We start from the raw sequence: 27,363 nt of genomic DNA, 5'->3' as shown, positions 1-27,363 counted from the left end.
GCCTTTCTGGAAAATAGAAAATGAAAAATAGATAGTGCAAAGCAAAGGGGTGCAAGGCAAAGCGGGTAACCACAGGTCTCTTGACAGCATCACCTACAGCAGAGAGGATCCTTAACCAAATGCGCTGTGAACACGACAGCTATTTCTTTCACTCACAGTGCATTCTTGCAAGGTTGGTGGCCAATGTCCTGTTCTTTAGAACATACACTGGCAGGTGCTTCTGGGAATTGCTGTACTCAGTGAAACTCTGTGTTTCATCTTGTGCAGTGTGCTAGCATATTAGCTGCCTTATGGATTCTGTCTGACAATGTGCAACACACTGAATTCTTATAAAGTCTCAGTCTGATGGGAAGTCATCTTTGATCAGTGTCTGTTGGGCAGCCCGGCACATGATGCTGTCAGAGACAAGCAGAGATGGGCTGCTCCGTGAGGGAAAACGAGCTGGGAGCAGCAGGTGGCAGTGCCTCCCTGCAGGGTGCCGTCCTGCTGTGCTGGTGCAGGGTGAGCAGAGCATGGCCGCAGGGAGCCTGGGTCAGCCCAGAGCCCTCATTCCCTGCTGGGTCTTTACTGAAGTGACCAGACCAAGGCTGAGCCCAGCAGCTGGGGCAGCAGGCAGGAGCAGCAAGGTGTGAGGTTAGGCACAGGTCTACCTATACCATAGCTCAAATGTGACCCAAGGTGAAAGACTAGGCATAAACACTGTTCCTGAGTCCTTGCGGAGGCATTTCCGGGGTCTGTCTCACGTAGATCTTCTCCAGCAGCTTGATCCAAGGTTATGACTGCACTGTGTCAGAGCTGGTGTTGGGCACCTGCCACCAAACCCCTCGGAAGGTCAGGAGGAGAGGCTGCAGAGCCTGTTGATGTACCCAGGGACAAGAAAGATGATATCATATAAGAATATTTTAGGTTTTCCAGATCAGCCACCTACCTACAGAAGATGAGCAAAACATATTTCTGATCTTTAAAGAAATCGAAATTTCATTAGATATAAATGTCAGTGTGGGAAACTTAAATTGCAGTGCTGTTCCTTGGACTTCAGAAAAGAGCTTTTGTATTTCTAAAGATAATATTTTTAGAACTTGTTACCTAAGAAGAAAATGGCCCTTGATTTCAGTGTGTGCAATATTTTGATGTTGTGCAGACTCTCTCCAACTTCTGTTTGCTTAAAGCAATACACAGAAAGTGCTGAATGTGGCTTTTGGGTATTTCACACTCATCTGAAGATTTCCACTAAGTGTGAGCCAGGAGGAGATGGGTGTTAGGTTGCATCAGATGGTTTTTGGCAGTGAAGCCTGTTTGAGAGGTCCCTGCTTATCTCTTTCTCTCCTCATTCCCAAACGGTTTGTTAACTCTCCTCACATTGCAGGGTCTGCTCTCTTCAGTTTGCTGATACAACTGCTTCTGGGGTTGCAGGTTAAAAATATCCCTCCAGGAAGAAGTGGTGTTGTTTTCATTTTAACCAAGATTATCCCAGTGATCTGTTTTATCACATGTTCTGCAAACAGCTGTGTCAGCACAATCGAGGGGCTAACACATTCCAGTTCAGAGGTCAGAATGAGCAGGGACACCTTAGAGGCTGTGCTGCTAAAGGAGATTTCTTACATAAAAGCATCTTTAAGCTAACATTGTTGCAGGTGAATAAAATGTATTAGTGCATATTTGCTTTAACCATAGTTCTGTGCTTCCCTATTTTGACGTAAAAAAAACATTAAATTACTGTGTAATTGCTTTGTTTTCCAGAAAAATAAATTTCTTCTCAGTCCTCTTCAATTAAAAAAAATAGGACCTAAAAGTTACTTTTTACTAGCTGCTTGTATTTTTGTCCAAGACGGATGTACTGTAGACATTTGTTGCGCAAGCTGTGTTTGTATAAAGACTTTATATTCAGCCTATAACAGGGCTCTGCCGTCACTCTAGGAAGGATGGGGAAAATGTCTGTATACTGTGTCAGGTGCTTTCTGCTAAATCCCTTTAGCAGACGATACGATCAAGAGGTACTGGTAAATCCCCAGGCTGCTCGTATCCTGGGCCAAATCGATATGCCAATGCCCATTGGCAAAGATGCTGATAACTTACAGATTGTTTTGTCCATGCAAGATTCTTTCAAGCTTTATTACCTGGAGTTTGCCTATATTGTAAATTTTCATGCTAAGCAGTAAAGATAACTGTGTAAATAGTATAAAGTGAGGTAGTTCTATATACAGCCGTGAGTGACTTTGAATACCTGCAAGTTAACAGTATTTGATCTTCCTGCTAACCTTTGTCAGTTATGAAGTTAATCTCCAGGACAGACTCGCATAGGATTATATTGCCAATTCTGTAACTCTTTCTTACGTACACACCCCCTGGATATATTTAGGGGTGACTGGAAGTTTGGTAACATAAACAAGGACACTGAAAGAAGAAGGAAGTGAATCGGTGATCATGGCAAGTTTATTTGTGTGTGAAACCTGTCTACAGTAATAACACGTCTTTGTGGAAACGACTTTATAAGAAAGATGAATAAAATAATCTTACTCATGTCCTTGAAATTCTTCCCTGTAATGGCTGTTTGTCTAAGAAAGTTTTAGTTGAACTAAGATTAGTTAAGTTGAACAGAATTCTACAAAGGGCATCCGCATTGTGAGTTAATGATCTTTTATTAATCCACTCTAAGGTGGTTTAACCTTAGATAGGTAAGTTTTTCTTAACTCACTGCTAGTAGACAGCTTCTTCCCATGGGATATTACCGTGCTGTTTGGTACCAAAGCAGTATGTTGCAGCGTGCATAGAAGAAACGCACCATACACCTGAATCGTTTGCCTTTTGGGATTTCCCAGATCCATCTGAATAGGACCAAAGGTGTCACCAGGGCAACATCACAAGCACTACTTTCCTCTAATTCTTTTCACCAATGTCTTGAGTTTCATCTTAAAGACTGCTAGGCTTCTTTATTTGCCAGAACCTCATGGCTGTAGTGATTAGCAACCTTGTAAGGATGTCTCCAGATAAGCTCTGGAAATTCAAACTGAGAGTGTTTACCAGAGGCCAGCTATTGACCTCTCCGAGGTCATGAAAGTGAACTTCTTGGATGTCACTGTGCCATCCCAGCATTTTAATTTAAAGTGAAATGGAGAGCAGTTGACTTTAACATGTGATTTGGCAGCTGGGGCAGTAATCCTTTAATAAATTGCAATAGCATGAATCACTAAAGGTATTGTAATTTATAGCCTAAATATATTCCTGGTCACTTTTTCCCCTCTTTTCTTCTGCCAGCATTGTCACTTTGCTCTGTTGGATTGACAGTGCAGTTCCCTGCAGACTGAAGGGAGTCAGACCCCATTCCAGGGGCTGGGTCTGTGCCATTTAGCCCTGGAGAAATACGTACATCTGCAGTTAGATCTGTGCCTCAGATGAGATCAGTTTCAGTGTCACAAGAGGCAGAGAATCTCCAGGCAGGTAAACAAGCACACAGCTTTGGATTTGGAGTTTAGTTCATTTGCAATGATTTGAGTAATTATTCAGTAAAACTAATTAACCTCCCGCAGTTTTAATAATTAATATTAGATTATCTACTCCTGGTCCATCAGTTGGCTGTGTCATTTTCTAAGGGAAGTGTAATATAGTAATAGGTTGGAACGAAACTGGCATTTGCCTGGTTGCACTTGAGGCAGCCCCAAGAAGCCCAGGGCAGCGTTCCAGCCCTCAGGAATATCCCCAGCTGCCCTAAGACAGGTCACGCAGCTCCCACAGGGAGTCTTCTGCTCTTTGCTTTGCTGCTCGCTGCTTTTGTACACCAAGATACTGTACGTGCTTTGGGCAGAAGCGGTCATTGTGGCCATTCCCTGTGGGAGGTGGGTATGTATGAGAGATGAGAGAGCCCGCGATAGGAAAAGGAAATTACAAGTCCTTGAAACTTGATTTTTGTTGTCTCCTGTCTCCACCTCCGCCTCGCTGCTAGTAACTGAGGGCACAGCTCTGCTAGTTCTTGCCACTTTTTTTCACAAGCCTCATGATTTTTGGTGTCTTCATAAAACTACTGATCCTGAATGTTTTTGTTTTTCAATGTGCTTCTAGTCCTTTAGATTGCAACATAAATCTGAAAGATACAAAGAGCAGGGAGGCAAATAAAAACAACTCTTAGTGAACTGTTATTAAAACATCAGAAACTTTGAGAGACTGCCATGAGTTAGGAGAGGGAAAGGAGCCAAGCTGTGGTTCTGCCGTCTTGTGTTTGTCAGTGAGGGATGGCCTGGCTCATGCTTGCCCAAGGTCTGCAGGTGTGGCTGGGGAACCGTCACAGGAGAGACAAGAGGCTGTTTTCTGTCTCTGATATGCAGAGGTAAGAATTTGTATTTGAAAGTTTATTTGGACAACTTTTTTTCCAACTCAGTGGATTATTTTTCTCGAGAAAAAAAAATACTAGTTTTGCTACTGACATTGTGGGAAGAAAATCAGCAACCAACTCCTGAGGGCTACTGGTTTTTAGGATGGTTCCTGGCAGGAAGAACTGTTCAGCTTCAGCAGCTGCTATCATCAGTTTTGGCAACAGGTGAAGATAACAGAAATGCAGGTCCTCAAGGGGAAAGGGAGACTTCCCCATTCATCCACCTTTGTCCCTGTAGACCAGCCAGCAGCACTGCTAGCCAAGTCAAAGGTGGGAACTGTTCTTCACAAAATCCTTTTGAAATAAAATACTCTTTTTAGAGGGCATTTCTTCAGGCCCTCTGAAAAATAGAGCAGGATGGGACAGTCTGGGCCAACATGGAAGCGTGAGAAGCAATGCACCCTACAGAACGACAGGAACGTAAAGAAGGAAGGGGACTAATTTAAAAAATAGTTGAAAATGGAAGGACTGTGGGAAAATTAGAGTAAGGAAATGTGGGGATTGGTTGGAATTACAGAAGTGAGTTTCAAGGCATGGGGCAAATTGCAGAGGAGACAGGATTTCCTGCAATTTTTCTGAGGGAAGGACAGAGTGGAGACCTGTTGGGGGGCATGCACCTGCCCCATGGGCTGCATCTGCTGTGCTCAGCCTGCACGATTGCAGCAGACTCACCAGTGTGGTCTGCAAGCCCTGCTGTACCGCTGAGCACTCTGGCATTAGTGTGCTGAAATTCAGGAACCCACGGTTCTTTCTCAGCACAACATGAGAGAAATATTATTTTTAATACTGTATAAGGCAAAAGGAGGCATTACAGAGAGGAAGAACGGCTGGAAGCAGTCGTGACTCTGTGCTTGGACAGATTTGTTTTGCATAGTGTTTTCTATCTTGATTTAATAGTGAGTTGGCTCTTCTCAGCAACTAGGCAGGGGAGGAAGGACGGGAATATGTTCCCAGCCTTTGGCCAAGAGTGTCCCAGAGTATCCCCGGGCGTGACCTCTTCAGTGTTTATTTTTCTCTACGACTGACCCAGATGCAGGGACTTGAGACTCGGGCCCTCCTGGCCTGTTGAACGTTTGCCCCTTCTGGTACAGCATGTGACGGTCCCAGGAATCAGGCTGGGAACAGTACCTGGAACTGTTTTTCTCTCCGGCAGACTGTTCTGTCCGTTTGCATTCCAGGAAATCAAAACCCGTGAGAAAAATCCTGGGAGAGCACTGCCACCCAGTGGGGATGGAGGCAGGGATGCCAGCAGGCGGGGGCACCGGTCCTCCACTTGGCCACAGCAGCAGCGAGAGGAAAAAGCCCTTCAGGCAGAACAGTAAATCACCCCAGAACAGAACAAAAAGGAATCTAGGTTTTGGTCTGCTTTATTAAAAAACAGCTACAATCAAAGTTCAGTGGAACCAGATTAGCGTTCATTTCTATTTGCAGCCTATGCAGTCTCTTTCTTGGGAATGACAGCAAGGTTTGCAAACTGAGATGGATATTTTTGGTCACGCAGAACTGAAAAACTAACAAAGTGTCTTCAAGCAAACAAACAAACAAACAAACCAACCAGTTTTAACTTAATCTAATGTGCCAACCATTGGAAAAAAAAAGCGCAGCTTTGGAGGAAACAACATTATGTTTCACCAAAGTTGCAAATCTTCCATTCCAAAAAGCATCTTCTCTTTTTCACTAGTAGGTGCTGCAAATCCAACTTAACACAATAAATAGTTGAACAAACTTCAGGACCGGGCTGAGCCAGTTCAAGCACATTTCAGGGCAGATATAGCTGAGAAGTAAATTTCCCACCTACACATCACATTTCTTTGCCTGATTGGAGGTATTGTGTTGGCAGGAGTAAACTACAGCTAGTCCCTTTGTTTTTCCTGTGGAGGGAAGGAATTAAGATAATTTAAGGATATACTGTACAAAGGAAATGGAAGGGCTGAGCATATATACAGATACTCCCCAGAGGACCCTAGTGGCAGTATTTCCATCCATCCTGCAACTAAAAAAACATCAACATTGCACCCTGTGCCACTGGGGCACGGAGGTATTGAGTTTCTTTCTCCTACAGTCAGACAGAAACTGCCCCAGGCACAATCCTACGGATGTGCGTGTAAGACTTCCTGAGGGTCACGCTCCCGTGATGAGACACCCCCCGAGGCAGGACACACTCTTCTGTCAGCTTTTGCGTTTCAGGGTCCCAGCACAGCACTGTCGCAATTACTTCGTTCTTTTCATCTCGGCCCCCGGTGATAAACAGTTTGTTGTTGCAAGGAGAAATCCCACAACTGGCTCTCTCATGGGTGAACTGAGTCACCAGGCACCATGTGTCTTCCTGGGGGCTGTAGGAGTAGAGGGCTTTCATTGCCCCACCTGGAGAGGAAAAGGGATATCACTTGGCACCAGCCGTCCCTGTAAGAGACTTCAGCTAAACCACCCACTTCAGCAAGGCTCCATTCCTGACGTTTGTAAGAATGATTTATGCCCCAAAGCTAAGAACAAACAAGGTCACAGGATATTTTATTGTTTTGAAAGCCAGATCCGCAGAAGGCCGCTTATTGTTCATAAGGCTGTGGAATTTAAGGCCAGAACAAACTGCTGTGGTCACGCAGTGTGACCACAGCGCACTCAGCAACAGACCTTTCTCGTACCTGCTGCTTCAGCTAAGGATACAACTTTAGAAAAATACAATTTTGTTTAGAAGAGCTTAGATCATGAAGGACTAGGTGTGGTAAGCTGTCACTGTTAGAAGTGGGGACATGATTTCTTCACTGACTTCTCTAACTTCAGTGTCCATCTACCCATTAAACCTTCTTCTGCCTGGAGCTGGCTATTTTCAGAAGCTCATTCCTTGTTTAGGGGTTTGTCAGACTAAAATTGTAATCTTATGGGTAAACTAAACAGAGAGTGACCCTCAGTTTCTCCATGTTTCCCAAATCTGCAGTGGTTCTTGAAACTTTCTGTGCACCTTTTCCAATTTTGCAGGGCCCTTTTCTTTTGAGAAATGGTCCATACCTCAGTACCCAAGAAAGAGTATGAAAATATATTCCCTCCTGAGAGTACCAACAGCTGAATGATTCTTATTCGGAAACTGGCAGGGACTTGGTCTGTCTCCCACTGTACCGAATAAGACTGGGGAAACCTTGAAGCCATGGTCTTATTGATGAGGTGCAATAATACCTGATGCCAAAGTGAGCATTTATCTATTGCAGTTATAATAAATATTGATTTTGACAATACAAATCCCATACTTCAGGGATGATCAAGTCACTGTGAGGTGACTTAAACAAGTTTCATTTCCCAACTGGAGCAGGCTGAAAACATACACGTTAGTTACAGTGATTCACCTTGCCGTTGGTAATGCATCAGTCTGGGTAATTTGATTGCTTTGGATGCAGTAACCAAATGCTTTTTTATCTTGTAAACCTCACGTGGGGCTGATTTCTATCCAGATTGAACTAGATTTGTTGCTAGATAGGGAAACAATAGGTTTACTATGTCTAGACCAAAAGGAGCATTGATGCTTCACCTACCCACAACATAAATGTGATCACGGAAACTTGCAGCATTGATGCATTTGGCTTCTACTGGCATGGCAGCTTTCAGGCTCCACGTGTTGGTCGCAGGGTCATAGCACTGTGTCTTGTCTGTCGCCAGCTTCCCGTTGGGTCCTCCCCCAATCACGTAGAGTTTCTTCTTGTAGCTCGCTGCTGCAAAGGAGCTTACATTGACCATAAGGGGAGCAGCCTGTGCGACCGTAAAAACTCATTAGTAACCCTTTTGACTTCAAGGAGTCAGACTGATGCCTACGAGGTCGGAGCCTGCTGAACTTTAAGTCAGATGTCCCTTTTAAGATGATCAGTAGGGTTCAGAAAATGACATTTCTAGGGATAAGGGAGAAGTTTGTTTCAGCTTTCTCTTAAGACTGTAAGCCTCTTAATAAAATTATGCTCTGTTCAAATGCTGTTATTAACATTGGGTTGTCAACAATTCAAAGCTAGGAAATGTCAGAAATGCCCCAAATCCCCTTACGTACATTAAAAAAACCCAAGAAACTTGTTCATAATGATCTTTCTACTTGCAGCTCTGATTGTTAGATTCCTCTGCATGGCTTTGTATCATCTGAAAACTAGGGTTTGTATCTGCCATTATGATGCCTAATCTCATTAATCTCATGGATTAATTGGCTGCCTAATACTCTCCTCTAATTGCTTGAAGTACAGCTAGAACTGGGTTTTTTCCATCTTGTTTACTTTGAAACCTGTACTTTCAATGTACTGTACTTTAAAACCTGTACTTTAAATGTATAACCCGTACTCTATATAATGCACAGGCTAATATGCACATTTTGTATATATATTGTATCAGAGCAGTAGTTTCAGCCTGTGCTCTGGTTCATGTGTACCATATTCTTACTCACTGATTTATGGACTACTAGCTTTAAAAGCCAACTAAGAAAAGTAAAATTAGGCATTAGATGTCTCACAGGCAATGACTGGCAGGCAATCCTGTGATTTCTACTTTCTGAAGGATAAGCATTTCTAAAGAAAAAATACTTAGGGTTTTTACAGACCAGAAATACTTAAAAGAATTGTACTAGATCCTGTCTTGTCCATTTTTATGGTTCAAAGCTGTAACATTTTCTGATTAAAATGTTCCAAATGAGTAAAATGTGACGCAGTGTCTTACCTCTGACCAGCAGTTATGAAAGGGATCATATGCTTCCATGCTGTTGATTCTCTGCATGCCATCAAACCCTCCAATGACATATACTTTGCCACCCAACACAGCCATTTTATGCCTCCATCGCCCAATATTTAGATACTCAATTTGTATCCATTTGTTGATGGAGGCGTTGTATTTCCAGACATCATGCTTTGTTTCTTTGCCACCTGCAGTGTACATGACACACATAAATACAATAGCATATTTTGTATTTACTCCAAATCTCCAATATGTTTAAATCTAAAAATGTGTTCTCACAATAGAAAATAAATAATTGGTCCTTATTATTAGCTTCTTAATTACCTGCACCAATGGCCTGCCCCTGTTATACAAGAAGAAAATTTCTGCATTTAGTGTACTTAATAGCGGAGGAAACTCTGAACAATTTCTCCAGCCTAATATTCAGTAAAGATAAATCACTGTTCCTCACTTTACCAGACCACAACCACTTTCCTTTTAATGCTGATTGAAAGACCAAGCACGCACAGCATGGTGATATGCAGGATATTTTTGTGCACCACCAGGGCTTTGCAGGATGCTGGGAAATGACAAATAAACAAACGTGATTTAAATAAGATAGTGGAGGATGCTGCCATCGGTAGTGCCAAATCCCTCGAAGACAGGCCTGCACTGGGAAACTGCCAGTTTGTGCAGGGTAGATCCAGTCAGCTAGGTTAGTGTTTACATGTTAAAACAAAAGACCTGACTCTGAACTCCTGTCAACAGTAGTCCTGCATGACATGTTAGAAGTTTTACTATTCAACTTCGGGATTATATGGCTGGGATCTCATTTTGGTACCTCTCCTTCTGGTCTCTTTCTCTGCTGACTTGGATTTGCTGCATATTTGATTGAAGATCAGAATTGGACCCTGCAAACTCATTCTAGAGCTGACCTGCAAGTGAACCTTTACTCATGCTGAAGCAGAGGGCAGTGTTTTAGACAAGCACTTTGGTTTGCATATAATTTTTGGTGTAACTGCAATACAAATGTCACTAGTTAAGCCTGAAACCGCATTTACAGACTGAGTAGCTTATTCCATCATCTGCAACCTGATTAAACATTTGCTTCACTGGTGAATATACTGAAAAGAGAATTCATATTCCATTGAGAAAGTGTCTGTCTTCATTGGTATTCTGTGTGGCAGCCAGATCCCTGCAAAGTGATGGAGCTCATCTCTGGGCCAAATAGCAGATTGAATAGGAGATAATTAGCATGCTAGAAAGAGTCATTTGTAATGCTTTTGTCTCAGTATTTTTCACATGTATGCGTTGAATTTTATTTGCGCTCAAATAGCTGAAGTGGCTGAAGGGCCTGAATGCAGCATTCATGGTTACAATGGGGCTGAGAGACTGCAGGTGTTCCCCTTACCCTCCCTTGAGATTTCCCTTTTGCATTAGTTTATCCTTTCCTGCCCAGGCTGAAAATCTGATAGGAACCTGAGCTGGGTGAATTTCCTGCACATAACGGGGCAGAGAGAGATTTTTGAAAGAACTGGAGGTTGATTTTTTTCCCTTTTCCTTCTCTAGACCACAGTTCTTTCTAATTCAATGAAAAAAAAAATTAATTAAATTAGTAAATGTAACAGAATGGTGAGTGATAATTCATATCATTTTTAGTTACACTACAAATGTAGTGTTTCAGTCCATCCAGTCAAAGCATTTATTTTGTTCAGGGAAATGGTGATCTAAAAGTAGTCATCATCTTGTGCAAAGAACTTTCCTGTTGTTCAAAGGCTAAAAGAGCAGAGAAGACCCCAGACTGTACCCAGATAGCAAGGGACGTGAACACGTGGGACAGGAGGTCGAGTTAGGAAAGAACCAAGTCACAGTAGCTAAAAGAAAGAAAACAAGAGTAGAAGGACATGCAGGAGGAGGCAGATGTTTAATCAGGATTGAGCCACTAATAGTTTGGTTTAGCTAGAAATAAACTACTGACTTTGGTCCACTCAGCCCTTTATTTGGGTGGGAAGGGTGAAAATCAGATCAGAGAAAGGCTAAGAGGGAATGGACAGAGGGAGTCAAAGATAAGAAATTAAGCAGAGAAGGAAAAAAGAGGATGTGTGAGAACAGCACCAAGAGGAAAGCCAGCTTAGACTCACCATAGCAGGGAGGTGTTAGTCTGGCCTGGAGGTAGCCTGGATAGAGTATAAAAGAAAAGCAGAGAAGAGACACTGGAAAAGATGTCAGGAATAAGAGGAAGCAAAAAGCCTGTGACCTTGAAAAAGAGGAAAGGGTAAGAGATTAAAGGCAAGTGGAAAAGAGACCTCTCAACTCAAGGGTGTGAAGGTGTGAGGGATGCTCTCTAGTCGAGATGTTTGACTTTGGTTCCCCTCTACAGCTAACTTTTAACAGAGGGTCTGCTGCCAGCGTAAAAAGAAACTCCCTGTGGTGGGCTGAAAGGAAAAACCTCCTTCCTAGGGAAGGAATAATCTAATTCTTATCCCAAGATAAAGATTTAATAAACTTTAAATTGGAACGAGATGATAAAAAAATGTGGATTCTGAAAAGGGAGAATGCAACGGAAGATATTTGAATAAAGGCAATGGACCACTATTCATATTTAAGCAAAGCATTCACACTTCAGCCTTCCCTCCTCCTTTCTACTGTCCTGTTTTAAGTGAATATAGAATTTGGTGGATGATTTTGTGGGAAAAAATGTCCTACCCATGGAGGCACTGCTCTGTGCTGTGATGTGTAACGTGACAGTGATGATCAGCTTGCTATCATTTTTCCTTTGGAAAGCAGAACAAGATCATCAGACTTGTTTTCAACAGGCCATCAAAACCAGCTGTCAAACTGACTAGTAAGTTTGAGTTTAGCCTTTTGATTATCAAAGTAAAAACTCTGTAACTCCAGGATCAAACCCCTACATGGAGCTCAGTTTTATTTGTGTGGGAAGTTAAATGTGCTTCCTGAAGCTCTCAGGATGAGGGCCTGCAAATGGGTTCAGACCCATGTTGTGTGCCTGGACCATTGGGTTTCATCTGGCTCTGACAGTTAATGTTGCCATTAGCAAGTGGGCACTTCTAGCGTCCTGTCTGACCGCTGCAGAAGTGCTCCTGAAAGTGCAGTTTTCAGGTTGCAGCTGAACAGCGGTGACTGTTCCCTGCAGGTTCTTGACCGATCCTTGCAGAGTGAGTCAAATTCTTGCAGGATTTTGCTTATGCATGTGGAGCTGCAAATGGACTTGTTACAAGAAAATGGTGGAGCAACTATTCTTCATTTTATGTTTGAGAAACTGTTCTCAGGGGCCTTTCCATGACCACAGTCACAGAGTGTTTAGAGTGCCACACACAAGTAGCCATGCATATAGATTAATATTGGTTGAAAAGGAATCCTGTGCTAAAACCAGGGCTAGGCTGTATCGTCACACATCCAGCACTTCTCTGGAGCCCGTTCAAAGCCAAAGCATTAGGAATACCTGTAGTGCTTAATTCTCCTAAAGATGCCTCAAGCATGCCCTCAATAAAAACTGGAAATAATTGTCAGACCCCTCTGCTCCCTTCTTCCACTCCCAATGTCTTGTTCCTTACCTGATATGTAGACTTCATTTTTTAGTGTAATGCATGCAAACTCCACCCATTTTTTATTCTCATTCTCCGTCTCCTGCTCTGTGATTGGTAATCTTGCTACTTCCAGGCGGCTTCGCCTCAAAGGATCCAGGCAAGTCACTTCTGCTACAAACTTCTCATCTTTTGTACAGCCCCCTATGATCATAAACACCTCAGACTGGAACTCGTGCATCCTGGGCTTGGTTCTTTCTGTAATAATCTAAACGCAAGCGAGACAGAGTGAGTACATAGGGCACTTACACCTACCATTACAGAAAGGTCTGGTGACCTTTTTTCTGATTACCCGTTTTGCAAATCACAACTGGCTTACATCAGCTGAACCAATTATCAAATACCCTCTAAGTTGAAAGCTTGGAAAGCATCCTAGAAGCATTCAGTAGAGGTTGCTGTATCCTTCTTTCAGCAGGATTTCTCCAACCCTGGACTTAGTTGCTTTTGCCTACCCACTAGGATCCCTTCAGGTCCTCTTGGGAATTCCCAGGGTGGCACCAAGAGCTATGAAGGCGAGCACTAGTGACAAGGCTGGGTGCACATGAGGCAGCTGAAGAGGACAGGTTTTATTTGGGCTGACAGAGGGAGGGCAAGGTAGAAGGGCCCCAAGGTTCGTGGTTGCCCTGAGGAGCGTGGAGAGAGCAGGACTGCAGTTAGCACTAGCAAAAAATAAGTGCTCTTATTATTTGTCCTGACGACACATGTTGAAGTGTCAATGCAATAACAATTCTCAACTGTGGGGTTTTTTTTTATTTGTTTCTTTGTTTATAAGCCTTAATTTTAAGCTAAAACTAGAAGATTTACTTAAAGCCAGCACCAAGCTCTGAAACGTGGTTAGCTCTAATTTACTGCCTGTTGGCTCAGTTTATTGAGCAGGTCTTTGTTTCAGGGACGCTGGAAAAAGTCACTTCCTGGGTAGATGTTCACCAGGAGCAAAGAATGCAGGGGGTGCTTGGAAACTCATGTCCTGCTTGGAGGAAATACTTGTAAGCAAGTGGAAATGAGTGCATTAGTGTCCTGAGGTATGCTAGCTCTGTGCTGAAGGACAGAAGGAATAACCTTCTTTATCCTCCCGCACCCCTCAGTTTTTCAGACTGGAAGAAATGCAGTGTAAAAGGCATGAGGAGCACATAAAATTGTTCCCCTGCTTATCCTGTGTCACAGGGCATTTGCCAATTTGCAGACCCTCAATGTCTGCTGGGAGAGGTCTGCACTCCTCTGCAGACCTTCTGCGTGCCACAGAGAAGCAGTCCGTGGACCCACAGGTTACATACTGTGAGAGTAGGCAGCTTGCTTACAGTTTTACTTCTTCTATTTTTAACATGTTTCTATAAATTGGCATAATTTATCTATATTAAAAATATTATTTACACAGGCATAAATCTTTTATTTTCCCTATGTTTAGCAAATTAGTAGGCAATTTTTAAAAAAAAAAAAAACATCTGTCCTAGAACTTGCCAGCTTTCAAAATTCTGGTTTTAACCCGTCTGTCACCATTGCCAGGCGTCAGCCCCGGGGGAGGATAGCCGACAGGCCTGCCTCTGACGGCTGCCCCTTTGAAGATGAATGTAATGAGTGTTCAACCCTGAGCAACGCTCCCTTTATCTATCCCACATGGACCCGACAGCACTGCTGAGTGGGGCAAGGCTTCCTCGAGGAGTTCCCACCAGACAGGCACCACTCCCCCAGGTCACCATGTACTGTCTTACACAGTCAGTGGCACAGAGAGCCCTTGGTCTCTGTCCCCCTGCCAGTGACACATCCCCTGTTAGTGATGGATCCACAACATGCTCCTCAAGCCTCTTGCCTTCCTCTGTCTCTCTGACTGAGAAGGCACAGACATTTCCTCACACAATCTCATACCTTTGCTCCTGTTGTGAAATCTGACCTCTGGTAGCTCTCCCCTCTACCCTATATTTTGGGCCAGGAGATGTGACTGATACCTAACGTTCCAAAGAGGATGGGCGATTGAAGAACTGGAGATGCACCGCAGCCTACCCTGAGCAGGCTGGACAGGACTCGACTGGATGTCAGGATGAGCCTGTCTCTTTTGGTGCAGGGACCTCTGCAAATGAGGAAGATAGACAGACCTCTCCTCTGGGAAGAGACCGTCTTCTTCACAGAAGGTTTCCTCTTTCTGAAACATTTCCCCCCATAAGTAACAGATGGAGGTGTTACATACTCAGAATTAAAACAGTCATTACAGATTGTGGCACAGTTTAGTGGGAAAATTATTCTTCCTTTCTTGGGCTTGAAATAATATTTCTATTATTTCTATACTACTCTATTTCTAATACTTCTGTTTCTAACAGGATGAGGTCTGCAAGTGTGTGTATGAAGGGTCAAGCTCAGATGCTCATATACAGGAAGCTTCGTTTTAAAACAACCTGCCAAAAGTTTCTAAACTCTCCATATCAGCAGGATAATTAGTGAGGCCCACCTTGACTTTTCAGTAGCACGAGTTAGTGAAACTTCTGTGTGAGTACTTTTTTCTGCCTCGTAGTACTGCTCCTTCTGATGGGATTTTTGAGCAGAAGCATGAGACATTTAGAAAGAGCAGCAAATGCCTTCATTTTTTACTCACCTCATTGCCTGACAGATGGTACATTCTTGCTTCCTGGAGCAAAGGAAAGACATCTGGACACTGTCTAATGAGTTGATCGGCTTCAACAGTCTCTACAAAATACCAGGGGTCCAAGAGGGGCAGCCGAACATTCTCTAGCACGTATGGCAGGAGCGGAAACCTTTCGGACTCCTTGTAACGAACCCAGTTCATTACAGTTTCGAACACCTGTGCCTCTTCCGTGACATAGAGGTCATCACTCTTCAGCGTGCTGCAGAGAATGTCGGCTGGCAGCTCCAGGAACTCCTCATAGTTCAGGACCTGGGTGAAGTTCTGGATAATGTAGTTCTGCACTTGTTGTTTTAGGCTGTGCAGGGAGTGGGCGTCAGCCAGCCTCAGGATGCCAACGCAGTTCTCTGGCTGGAGGGCTTCGGTGAGAAAACTGGCACAAGCATCCACCATGCGAAGGAACTGTAGACAGAAAAAGCATGTATAAGCACAGAGTGGTTACTTGTACGGCTGTATGACAGGAGAGCTATGGACCTTTGGGGATGGGTCCCAACAAGCCATGCGCAGTACAGCAAAGAGCTGGGGGAGACAAGAAATCAGTCATATGAAGAAAGGTATCTCCCAGAATCTGCAGTCTGAAATGAAATTTCTTCCTCCCACTGTTTTTTCTCACTCTGCATCCATATATCATTTTCCCTCTTGCAGGACACAGAATAACCTATGACAGTGATTAATTTTATTTGTTTCACAGAAGTAAAGGGTTTTCTACCATTCCTCTTGCCTCCATGAGATCTCAAAGCACTAGCAACCATGATGTTACAAAGCACAGATAAGGTCCCTAGGCTTCAGATGTGCTTACCCTGATTCATCTTGCATGTCAGCTCAGATCAATGAGAAAGGAGTCTGATTTTGGAGTGCAAGTGGCTCCACTGTATGCATTTATGCTCCTGCCATCCAAACTCTGAACATGTCTGAGGCCTTGCAAGGGTGGTGGAAAATAAGTGCTGGGGTCTGGGAGGTTTGGGCCAAAGTGCGCCCCTGCCCTCGAAGTGTATGGCCATGCTGTCCGGCACTGGGGGACATGGCAGGAAGAGATTGACCATCAGCAAATCTTTGAGTTGTCTGACAGCCAGGGTTGTCTGGCAAGTGTCTGTTGTGGAGGAGGCCTTCGGAGGTTTTAGTGACCTCTGTTTTCCTTGTCATCACCATTGGTTCAAAAAAACATAGGTGTAGATTTTACACAGAGTCTTATTAATCAAAGAACTTCCCATGTTTGCATTCACAACTCATCTCATTAATTTCCTTTGCCCAACAGCCCCACCCGAGGGTCCCAAATGTGCAGGTCCTGGACCACAGATGTCTGTGGGGCATTTGCCATGAACTACGATGTGAGCTGGGTTGCTGGTGGTTATTCATGAATCGGAAACCAGTTTTGAATAGAACTGTTAAGTTACAGTGCTTCATCCTGGGCTTTCCATCACCTCTGTGATTTCAGATATGGACGGAGAATTGGTATTTCTTGTTGGTTTTGCCACTGAGCAGTGCAGTGACATACAGAAAGATGGGTCAGAACTGATACTGTGCATCTCCACCCATGCTTTTTGTGTCCTTTTTCCATCCAGCGTCAGCAAACAAACCATTTTAACGCGTTGTGTCCCACAGGGGAAAGTTGCACAACTGTAATATAGGGGCAAAAAGGAAGTGAAACATTTTTAAACAGTGTAGTATGTAGATTTATTTCGGTAATTAGGGTAGAATCTTCCAGACCCGGCAGTGTCGTGTTGACACATTTAGACTGTTTACCAGAGCTGAGTGATTGCAGACGCTGCATACAGACTACCTGGTTCCTGTTTTACATTTAGATGTGGTCTAGGGTTTAGAGAAATGCAACTGACTGATGAACAAGGGTATGCTAGGTCTCAGAATATGTCGCTGCTGTTGTGACATAAGTATGTCAGTGGCATGCTGTGGCACCGTGGCAGAGTTGGGTGGCCCCTCGGTGCCTGGCACGCTTGCGTTGCCTTGTCTCTGGGCTCGCACAAGGTTAACACTTTGAATTGACCAGTGCGTTTCCCTGAGGATCTGAAAGGATTCTGCCAACATCAGGTAGTTCTCAGACCTGAGGCAGATAAAGCATCAGCCCTTTAAAAGTTGGCGGTAACGAGATGCAAAAAAAAAACAAATCTGGGTTTTGCCAAGGTCACTCATCAAGTCATCCAGAAGTCTGGGAACAGACACCAAAACGATGTTCTCACCAGCCTATGGCCCAAGGACTGTAGAGTGCTCTAATTATTTATACATGATTTGTTAAGAGTGATACTCGCAAGATGACACCAGAGAGTTTTCTCCAAGGCAGTGCACGCTGGTCTAACGGCCACGCAGGCACCACTGATCACGCTGGGTAGTTGTGTTTGTGGCCAGACAAATGTAGAACTGCGAGGCGTGGGTGTGAGAAACTGTCCCCACCGAGGGCTTAACCAGTGAGGTCGGACCTCTCGGCAGCGTATCAAAGCAGGACTTTCCCTGGATGCTGCTCCTAATCTCTGTGCTGTGCTGTCTCCCCACCACTCCCTTCATTTAGAGACAAAACTCCCCCGAAAACTCCCCCAAACTTCTGGGCATGCTTCAGTCAGTCCCATGAGAGCAGGTGACTCAGGAGAGTACCTAGGAGGAAGACAGCTCTGAGCCTCTGCTTCATCTGCTCTGATTATTCTTGCAGAGCTGTAAATTTTCTTCTTTCCCTTCCGTGAGTACCCCTCCTAATGCCACCCTAGGCATTTTTAAATCCCTGTTCCCTGGGAACAGTTTCTTCAATAACTGTGTCCTTCTTCTAACACTCCTTTGAATCCAGGTTCTTACTTGCTAGAGACATCCTATATGCTTACTTAGCCTCCCCTTCTCTCTGAATAATAAAATTTCTTCTCCCCATTTTAGTCTTTGCTTGTCCCAGCTCTGATTCAGCTGTCTAGTGTAAGCCCTGCCAGCAGCCCTGCCTCCTGGTGTAACCCCCAGAAAAGGAAGGGAACAGTGGCTGAAAGGGCTCTTATTCATAATCCCTCTCTGTATGCATCACACTTCGGGGTCAGATCCTGCACCCGCTCTGCCCATGGCTGCAGGGGCGGCACGTCCCAGCTCGGCAGTAACACCTGCGTCCCAAGGGAGTCCCACGGCAGGGAGCCAGCCAGTGACCGGTGAACGGGCACAGTGACCCTCGCAGGGGCTCTCCAGGGAGCTGACGGCTTTCTGAGCCTGCGGACCAATTTCCAACCCAGAGCTGCCCAGAAACCCTTTGTTAGCAAATCTTGCCTTCTTGGCTGGCACTGCATAGTGGCTGCGGTGTAATTAACATGGTCCTAGCGTGGAACCTCTGCCATTCCCACTGCAGCTGGAATTTCCACGGCAGTGGTCATCACAGCCCTTCGTGACAGTACCATTTCTTTTAGATCTGCTCAGAGCTTGCTTCCCTCCCACAATCTCTTTGCCTCCACCAAAGCAGCTGACGTGGCCCCTCACCCCAGCCTTACTGAGGATCTCTGGTAATACAGAGGTTTCTCAGGGAACAGGACAGGTGTAGACAGGTCTGAAGGTTGTTGTTGAATTACCAAATGTAAAGCAGAGCTCTCTACCATGGCCCTGAGAAGCAGCTGAGATCTTGGCCCTACCAAGAGGTGGAAGGATGAGCTGCTCTGCAGGCATGTGGCAAGGCAGAGCATGCTGGGCTGGATCCAGGGTGGGCACCAGCCGCCAGCCCAGACAGAGGAGGTGACTGTTGAACTCATGTTGCAACTGTGCTCTAGGTGGAAGAATTTGTTTGGGTCACTTCAGGATGAGGCTTAGCTGTTCAGCAGCTCCCTGTTCCAAACCCTTCACCTGCTTCCCCAGGAGGAAATCCCTGTGCACAAAGCACGCTGCAGGGGGGCTTCTGCTCTCTCTGAATAGCCTTCACCCTCTCCCCGCTGTCAGTTTTGGCTGCATTTGGTCAAAACTTACTGAAAGGGACTAAAGGGAGGCATAATCATATAAAACTCTTTCAAAAATAGTTTCTAGAGAAGAGTGGAGTATCTATATTGGAATATCCAGAACTGTGCAAGTTACTTCTTTTGTGGTTCTCTGTCACGTCTGAGAGATTGAAAAGAGGCACTGCCAAAAATTGTTGCTAAAGGTTCTTTTTTGAATTTGGTTTTCTCACATGTCATTAATTGGAACGGACAGAATTTCCCAAACAAAAATGTTACAATAAATTGCAGAATTAATCTGCTCAGCTGTTGATCTAGTGAAATGAAACATTGGACTCTCTGAAGTGTTTCTGTTTGTTCTTTGGCATAAATGGCAGAGACAAGCTGGCAGAATGCTAGTAGTTACTAAATCTTTTTTACACAAAACACATTTTCAGCCAAAACCCTCACCCGTAAATAATGTGAGGCTTTAAGGCCTTATAAATCTTGATAGTATCTAAGACTTAGAGTCACTGCATTTAGGTGAGCATTCCAATTTTCTAGGTTTTTGTAGTTTACTATTCTTTCTTGTGGCACCCTCACAATTTTATCACTACTCTAACAGTGTCCAGTAGTTTTCTTAAGGCACCAGCCTTGGGAATCAAATTTAATGTTAATTTTAATGAAAAATATGTAAGAGAAAGGAAAAACTGTAAGTTTATACTTTTGATGGTTTCAGAAAAAAAGAAACTGAGGACTGATCCTAAAGAAAAAAAAGGTTCAGAAGAAAACAAAAAGAACACAGAAAAGTATCCTCGAAATGAACTAAAAGTAACCTTGAGTGTTACCAGTTTGTAGTATTGGTCTGCTGAAAATGTCACTAAGTTGCTGCACTCCAGCCCCAGGTGACATCAAAGCTACACCACCCTTTCTGAGTTACCTTGGGGAGCACTTTGTGATAACTTTCCTTTCTCTCCCCACAGCCAGAATCCCAAAGGCCACAGGTTCATTTCGGAGCAAAACCTCCCATGCAAGATTCAAGAATCTGAAGTTCATAAGGAACCACGATGATTGTGGAGTCAGGTGTTTCTTGCCCTCCTTAATGAAAAGACTGGACACGCATACACACATTGGCACTTGGCAGGTTATGCTGGTTGCAATTTGTTAGCAATTTGCAGCTTGGTACCACGGACTGCAATTTGGTAGACCTCACAGGTGATTTACAGGACACATGAATACCTTGTGGACCAAAGGCTGAGTAACGCTGCTCAAGTCTGACTTCCCACAAGTCCCAGGTCATGACTAAAACCCTTTACATCAGGAGTCCTACAAAGGAGGATGCTAACTTTGGCTGGTGAGCCTCCATCTCAAGACAATGGAGAGGGAGAGACGAAGTTAGCTCCCTGCTCTGGCTGGCAATGCCAGCCACTGCCCACTAACTCTGTTGGGCTGGTGGATGCCGGCCCTCACAGGCTGACCTAAACCTTTGGGGACACTGCCCCAACAACACAGCCCTGCTGCCTGGCAGGTGGCACACAGGAACAGCTCTTGAGGCAGAGCCCAGCTGACTGCCTGTTTGCACAGCACCCAGCACAGTAGCATTCTAGTACATCACTACAACTGCCACTTTTTAACACAATGTAGGTAAATATGAAGCAAAATGTTTCCAGAACCCATGAAATCAGAGAATTTTGCAATGAGTTAACCAGGGTACAACATGGTGTTGCCAGAGCAACAAGACCGGATCAGTGCATTTGTGTTATCTGTACCTGAAAGAGGCTGGCAGCTTCCAAGACTTTTTGTACATTTTGCTTTGTGATGAGCATCTTGCTGGTGTAGGTGTAGTCCAAGAGTATATTCATGGTTTCTGCATCAACTCCTTTAAGTATAATCTTCTCTTCATATTTCTCTCTTAAATCATTGCAGAACATGGCCCTGAAAAGAAAGACGTTTATCTTTTACTGCATCCCAGCCAGGATGAAGCATTCTGAAAACATTTGGTTGTACAGATTTCAACACAGAATACTCTGATTACTTCATATTTCATGCAATTAGGCCTGTAGCAAAGTAACAAGGAAAATCCTTTTGTTGTTTTCATACCTCTTTACTTATGAGTTTGATAAGGCATACACACATGATGGATACCCCGGAGCTGGACTGTGCAGTAGAGCTCCACGGCAGCAAAAGGCAGCTGGGACATTCCCCGAGCAGTGCTCTGTGTCTGGACCGATGCTGCAGAGCAGTTGTGATGTCTCACCTGCTGGCCTCTTTCAGACTCCCACTCTTTCTGTTTCTAGTACAGGCCCAACTCATTAAGCCCAAACCTAGAAGCCACCAGCATTCTCCATACTTCGTTAACACTTAGCACGTGTACTTTATAACCCTTGGCAAGGTCAATGCCCCTGTGCTTTGCAGCTGCAGAACGCTGCTTAGGCTGAACCCTGAGGGCCAGACCAGATCCACATGTGTGATACCCTCACCTCTAAGCTTCCCAAATAGCTTTCACCCCGTTAATACCAGGGATGGGCCAGGAGGGAATGGTTTATGGGGTCTCTTCTAATTAAGAGGCTGACTTTTCCTCTACTAAATTTTGGGAGCTTCTGGTAGGATTGTAGAGTTGGTACCTCTTGGCTAGAGAAGTACTTGAATAATCATGAATTGGAACTACTGTTAGCCAGAAAGTGCAGTGTTTTCATGCATGTTGATACCACCTCTTCTTTGGTGGATAATACTGCATTTGAAAGGTGACTACCACGCACCCCTTCGGCGCTAGTCAGATATTTCATGTAGGGTATAGATCAGAAATTTCTCTAAGAGCTATTTAAATTCTCTTTGTGTTGTGGTAGCTGCAAGGCAAACACATGCATCTTCATCTGCATTTTCAGTTCATAGTTTTAAGTATTTCTTCCAATGCTTTTGCTTTTGCTTTGATCAGTCTTGTCCTGTTCACTGTGAGTTTTCACATCATTTGTAATCTGGCTGAACAGACTGGAAGTACATGAGTCCACTTGTAACCACATTGGTGAAAAACATGTGCAGATCTAAAGTGTAATTAGAAGCGCTCTTTACCCTGCATACCAAGCCCTTCTTTATTAGTCATGTACAATGTTGACAGGACAGTGCAACCCGGGAAGAGGCTAGAGGTCCAAAGTCTTAGGACATGCTTTTCTTGTAAAAGCGGTGCCAGAACAAAGCTGTCTGACGGACATATCTTAGTGGAACCAAGATGTTAACACTTTTTATGGCAAAGCAGTTAGGCATGCTGAATGGCAAATGGATGGAAGATACCAGCTGCTCGTTGCTCTAAGAGCTACCCATTCCTTGCCTCAGCAGAGATTTTATAGCAATAGTAATAGTTATCTCAGTGTATAAAACTGCCTTTTGGATAAAGAGACCTAACTTTTGAGCAGGAAACTTGGGCAGAGATGTTGCTTGTCAGAAAAGACGTTCAGCCCAAATTCTCATTTTCCTTTCACTCATCTCAGCTCGTTAGAGGTTTTTGATTCACTGCTCTGCTCTGTGGTCCAGTTTCTGCTGCCACTGAAATCAGAGTGTTTGAAAGACGTTAAGACAAAATGCTCCTTAACTTCAGTGAGCGCAAAACTGGGATCCTCCTTAGCTTCTCTCCCTTTTGGCAGTGTCAGATATTGTACATCTGGGTCATGCAGGCAAGTGACAAAAATAACAGTCCTCAGTACCCACTTCTCGGGAATGGGGTTTCAAGGAGGAGAAGGAGGTTTGTAACAACAGCCGTTTGAATTGCACGGGATTGATAGATGCCGAATGCTTCATCTGAATGAGAAATAGGCCATTGTAAGATGCAGGTGTTGTCTGCTCTTGTTCCTTTTATCTCTCAAACTGGTGACTCCAGACTTGTATTTAACCATCCCTGTCGGGGAGGTGAGAGCTCTCACTTCCGCCCCACAAAGCCGGAGTGTTTGATGGAGATCAGTTGGAGATACCCAACGTTACACCATTGCAAGCCTGCTCAGAAACCAACCTCATGATTCTGGCGGAGGCTTTCCAGAGGGATCTTGTCAAAGTGCTTTCACCTATCTGTCTCCTCATCTGTGAAACTGCGTTTGAGCTGCCATTCACTCTCGACCTCGTAGGATGCAGATTCATGTAACATGACTGCAGTCTGCAGCAATCACACATCTAAAGCATTGTGCTCTTCCAGGAGTCCTCCTCTCTCTAAGGTGGCAGAGGTGGGTAGGGCAGTACTATCCAGGACAGCTGACTGCTGTAGTGGCCTTCCTTCTGCTCAGATGGAGTGGACCTCATCCCCACCCTGTGTGCCGACTGGAGGGAACACCCTGATACCGCTCAGGACTGATCAGGCTGAGCTTCTCTATTGGAGATTAAAATGCTGCTCCTGAACCTCTGAGTTTGCCCGAACTTACCTAGAGAGGTGTATGATTATTTTCTCTGCAGCTCTAAATCCGTCAGATGTGGCTACTAATTTTGTTGTCTGTTTCCCTGGTTCCTGTCCCTGGGTGGTTCTAAACTAAGCCTTTGAGCCAGCATTTACTCTATGAAATGTGCATCTGAAATGAGGGGCCTAGGGTCAAATTTAGATACCTAAAAATGGGTAAATTTAGAAAAAACAAAGATAAATTTCAATGAAATAAATGAGGAGTTGGAATTTATGAAGCACTCTTTAAGCACCCACCCACACTGGAGTGCTTGTGCTTGGAATTACGAACCTGACTTCAAACAACCGTGCTGGAGTTTGAGTATGCTCTGGAAAATATTGCTTCAACCTCTTCCAGCCCCATTCTCCCACTATCTTGAGCAGTGCAGGAGTAAAGAACTACTACTGTTCCACCTTGGACAGCTTGTATTTATCTTCTCTGCTTTGTTACCTTCATCCAGGTAAATGGAGAGGTAAGGCTTTTTTGTCTCTAGATGCAGAACGTAAGGACTAATCTATCTACTCACAAGCAGCGCTGAAGGAAGGACTAGAAGTTGTTAACTTTGTGTAGATGTGTTTAAGTCAGCAGCTGCGGATTGCTTGCATTATGGCCCCCAACGTTCAGGAAGGGAGTTGTGTAATGTGCTGTTGCAGGGGAATGAAGCCCATGACTCACAGAGTCCCTTTGCTTTGCTCCTGTGGCTGTCACACCAGGGTGTTAGAGGCCCCGTAACAGGATGGAGAGTACTCAGAGCAATAGTGTAATTTACAAATTTCTTCTTTCTTTGGGCCCATGCAGCTTCTGGTGAATTATGGCAAGATGAAACAAGCCGCCTTGTGAGTAGCAGAACTAGTGAAGCTCAGTTCCCTGCAGACTTGTGTCCTCCTTTCCCTCTTCACAGTAACCTCAGCTTCCCCTTCCTGAGCCCTCCATTCACTCTTGTTACTTCTCTCACACACATTTTGCCATCCCTCTCAGGACGCTCAGCTCTGTGCCGGCTGCCTGTGTCAGACCAAACAAGGGCTGCGTGGGTTTTGGCTGGTTCTGAGCACTGCGGATGTTGCCTGGCCAGGACGCAGTGCTGGTTACCCAGCTGAGCACCATGGGGTCCAGTCCCAGGGCGCAGACCCTATGCATGTGTGCAACTGCTTTGGGATGAGATGACCTCCAGCCAGGTATCTCCTGTCCTCCCAAGGGGTAGGCTGCAGCTTGGGGCTCAGTGGGAAAACCGGCCAACAGTGGTTATCAGAAAGGTCTCCTGCCTGTTCTTAACTATGGAGGTCCCTTCTGATTGCAGCGCCCTTCCGTGTAGCAGAAGAGGAATTGCTGTTTGTCAGAGTAACATTATGGTAATTCTTGTTTTAATTTGTGCACCTGCTGTCTGTCCTGCTGCTAAGAAATATTCGGGCATCTCTGCTTTTAGCTGTACATTTTCACATATGTGATCTATATAGTCTATAGAAGTAATACCTATCTCCGTATATTCACACACACAGTCTAATAAGAGAGGATAAAAGCAGAACCATTCTTCCAGGCACTGCCAGCAAAGCTTACTAGACTCCATTAAAATTAGCTTTCTGCTCATGTCACAAGTGGTCACAGGTTCTTTTTTCTCATGTTTCCTCTGTAGCTATTCAGTCATCTGACCAATTTAGCAGTAAAAAAAAAAAGAAAGAAAAAAAGTCCCAGCCATGCAAATGTGATTGTCTAAACAATAATGGAAAATCTGTGTTAAAACTGATACTGAGTTCCCCTGTGTGTCTAAAATGTGTTCTTGCTGGCCAGTAGTCTCAGATAGACTATCTGTTGTAGTACTAAAAGATTGAAAAAATTCAAGAGCACCAGAAGAAGGGGGTGAAATGGTAAAATTGTTTTCAAGCAGATATTTCCCATTGAAATTTATTTTTGGTAGCCCTAGGAAAGATGGAAAATTCCTTCTCTTTCCTCCTCAACAATTTAATGCAATATATATTTTTACTACAGAATGGTAATGGGAAAAATTTTCAAGTTCCACAAACCCACTCCTATCGCAATAAAAATACAGCGTGATCTGCATGAATATTCCTCTTTGATTGAATCCAAAAGGGACTATACAGGGGGTTACAGATACTTGGTTAAAACACCATTTTCTCATCCACTTGTCTGCCATTCCTTCTCTGTTTCTTTGCATGCCTTTAGCAGACTTGCTGAGTGCTGGTATCAGAACTTCGGCAAATCTACAACTTAACACTTGCCTTATTTAAGTCTCCAACTTCAAAAAAAGAGCTGAAAGGTGTCAGGAATTACAGACTCACTGCAAATTTGGACAGTTTAGCACCCAATTTACACTCCTTGGAGATCTACAGTTCAACGCTAAGAAGCAAAGTAAGTTTCTTGGTTTTGTTTCTTACATGGCTTACCTGAAATAATTGCTTGCTGCAGCAAGAACCACTCGGTGACAGGAGAATTCCCTGCTGTCTACGCACAGGATGACATCTGTAAGGGAATTTTCAAGCCGAAGGTTCTCCAGGCCATTCTGGAGCACCAGAGAAAGTCCTGTATCATCAAACTTGACCTTTTCACCACTCGAGACTTCCACCAGGTCCCCCATTTTTGTCGAACACTCATTGTCCAAAGAGATCTCGGGCTCCTCAGAGCTCTTCTCCAGCGTGTCCCCCATTTTCTGGCCGGCACTGTCTCATTCTGTTGGTGCTTCGATCTAAAAAGAGCTCCTAAGCTTCAGACGAGTCACACTGCAGAAGTTGGGCGGATTTCCTGTCCAGAGGTCTCTGCTTATCTATAGCTGTCACACACACATAACAGGAAGCCTTGCACTTTCTCATCCTGTTAACACAAACAAAGGCTGGGTTTTTTTGGTGAATTTCAGGCAGTATCAACGTGTTTAGAAAGGACTTAAGATGCCTCTGGATGCGAGAAGATTACAAGTGACAGGGAAGGCCTGCTTCCCACCCTCCAAGCAGTCCTTTGCTGTTATCCGGATCTGCTGGTTGTAGTGATAGGTGTACCATATGGCTATCGAGTCGCTCCTGCCAGACTGGGCTGGCTAAGGGGAAGAGGACATTTTTAAAAATTTCTTTTTCCAGGTATGTGATTATTAATCACTGAGCTGCTTTGGTTTTGGTCTCGTTTTTTAATAATACGCTCACATATTCAGAAAGCCCTCCAAGTGGCTGTTTCTGTCCCTCATGACATGTTAGCTGACAAACACTGGATGGCTTTTCTTTAAGGCTAAATAGGTGTAACTCTCTCCAGGATATGGAGCAGCATCAAAGATCCTGCACCTGATGGTCTTCACGCCACGCTGCCGGGCACTGTGATGTCCCTCATGTGCACATGCAGCCAGCATCATGCCACCGACTCTGGCTAGTAGTGGAAGCTGAAGCCTAGGGAGCAGTGTATGTGTGCTCATCCCCACCATCCCTGCTGCTGGAGGTAGCTGGAGTCACATCTACATTTAACCTGCAGTCCTCAAGGTAAACACGAATGTGGGCTGAGCACCTGGCAGTGAGAACGCTGCGGGGGAGCCCTGGGGCTGACCCTCCAGCACGACAGCAGCACACAGCACAGGGCTGAATGTTTCACTTTCAGCTAAGACTGAATTGGATCTACTTGGACCTCGCCTAGATGAGAAGCTGACCCAAGCTGACTGAGATAAAGCCACACAGCCTACTGAAAGTAACGGTAAATCCCCTGGCTCACCTGGGAAACTCTCGTGCTGTGGAGTTAGAAAATCACACTCCTTCTCTCTCCCCACAAGAGGAATGCAGCACTAACCTCTACCCTTGGTAGCTTGAGT

At 44.5% G+C, this 27,363-nt stretch overlaps 1 protein-coding gene across 1 annotated transcript; it reads right to left on the bottom strand.

The window, feature by feature from the left end:
* Positions 1-5,717: 5,717 nt before the first annotated feature.
* KLHL6 (kelch like family member 6) lies at positions 5,718-26,277 on the bottom strand. Its single transcript, XM_010128384.2, has 7 exons — positions 25,967-26,277; positions 20,922-21,087; positions 15,230-15,679; positions 12,616-12,853; positions 9,047-9,249; positions 7,891-8,104; positions 5,718-6,730 (listed from the first exon to the last, which is right to left on the bottom strand). Exons 1-7 carry the CDS (start codon positions 26,224-26,226, stop codon positions 6,429-6,431), a joined length of 1,833 nt encoding a protein of 610 aa, XP_010126686.1. The 5' UTR covers positions 26,227-26,277; the 3' UTR covers positions 5,718-6,428.
* Between the last annotated feature and the right edge of the window lie 1,086 nt (positions 26,278-27,363).

Source organism: Chlamydotis macqueenii, chromosome 9 (genome assembly GCF_036417535.1).
Source record: "Chlamydotis macqueenii isolate bChlMac1 chromosome 9, bChlMac1.mat, whole genome shotgun sequence".
NCBI lineage: Eukaryota > Metazoa > Chordata > Aves > Otidiformes > Otididae > Chlamydotis > Chlamydotis macqueenii.
Note: the sequence above shows the minus strand (reverse complement) of the source record. Positions and strands in the feature narration are given on the sequence as shown.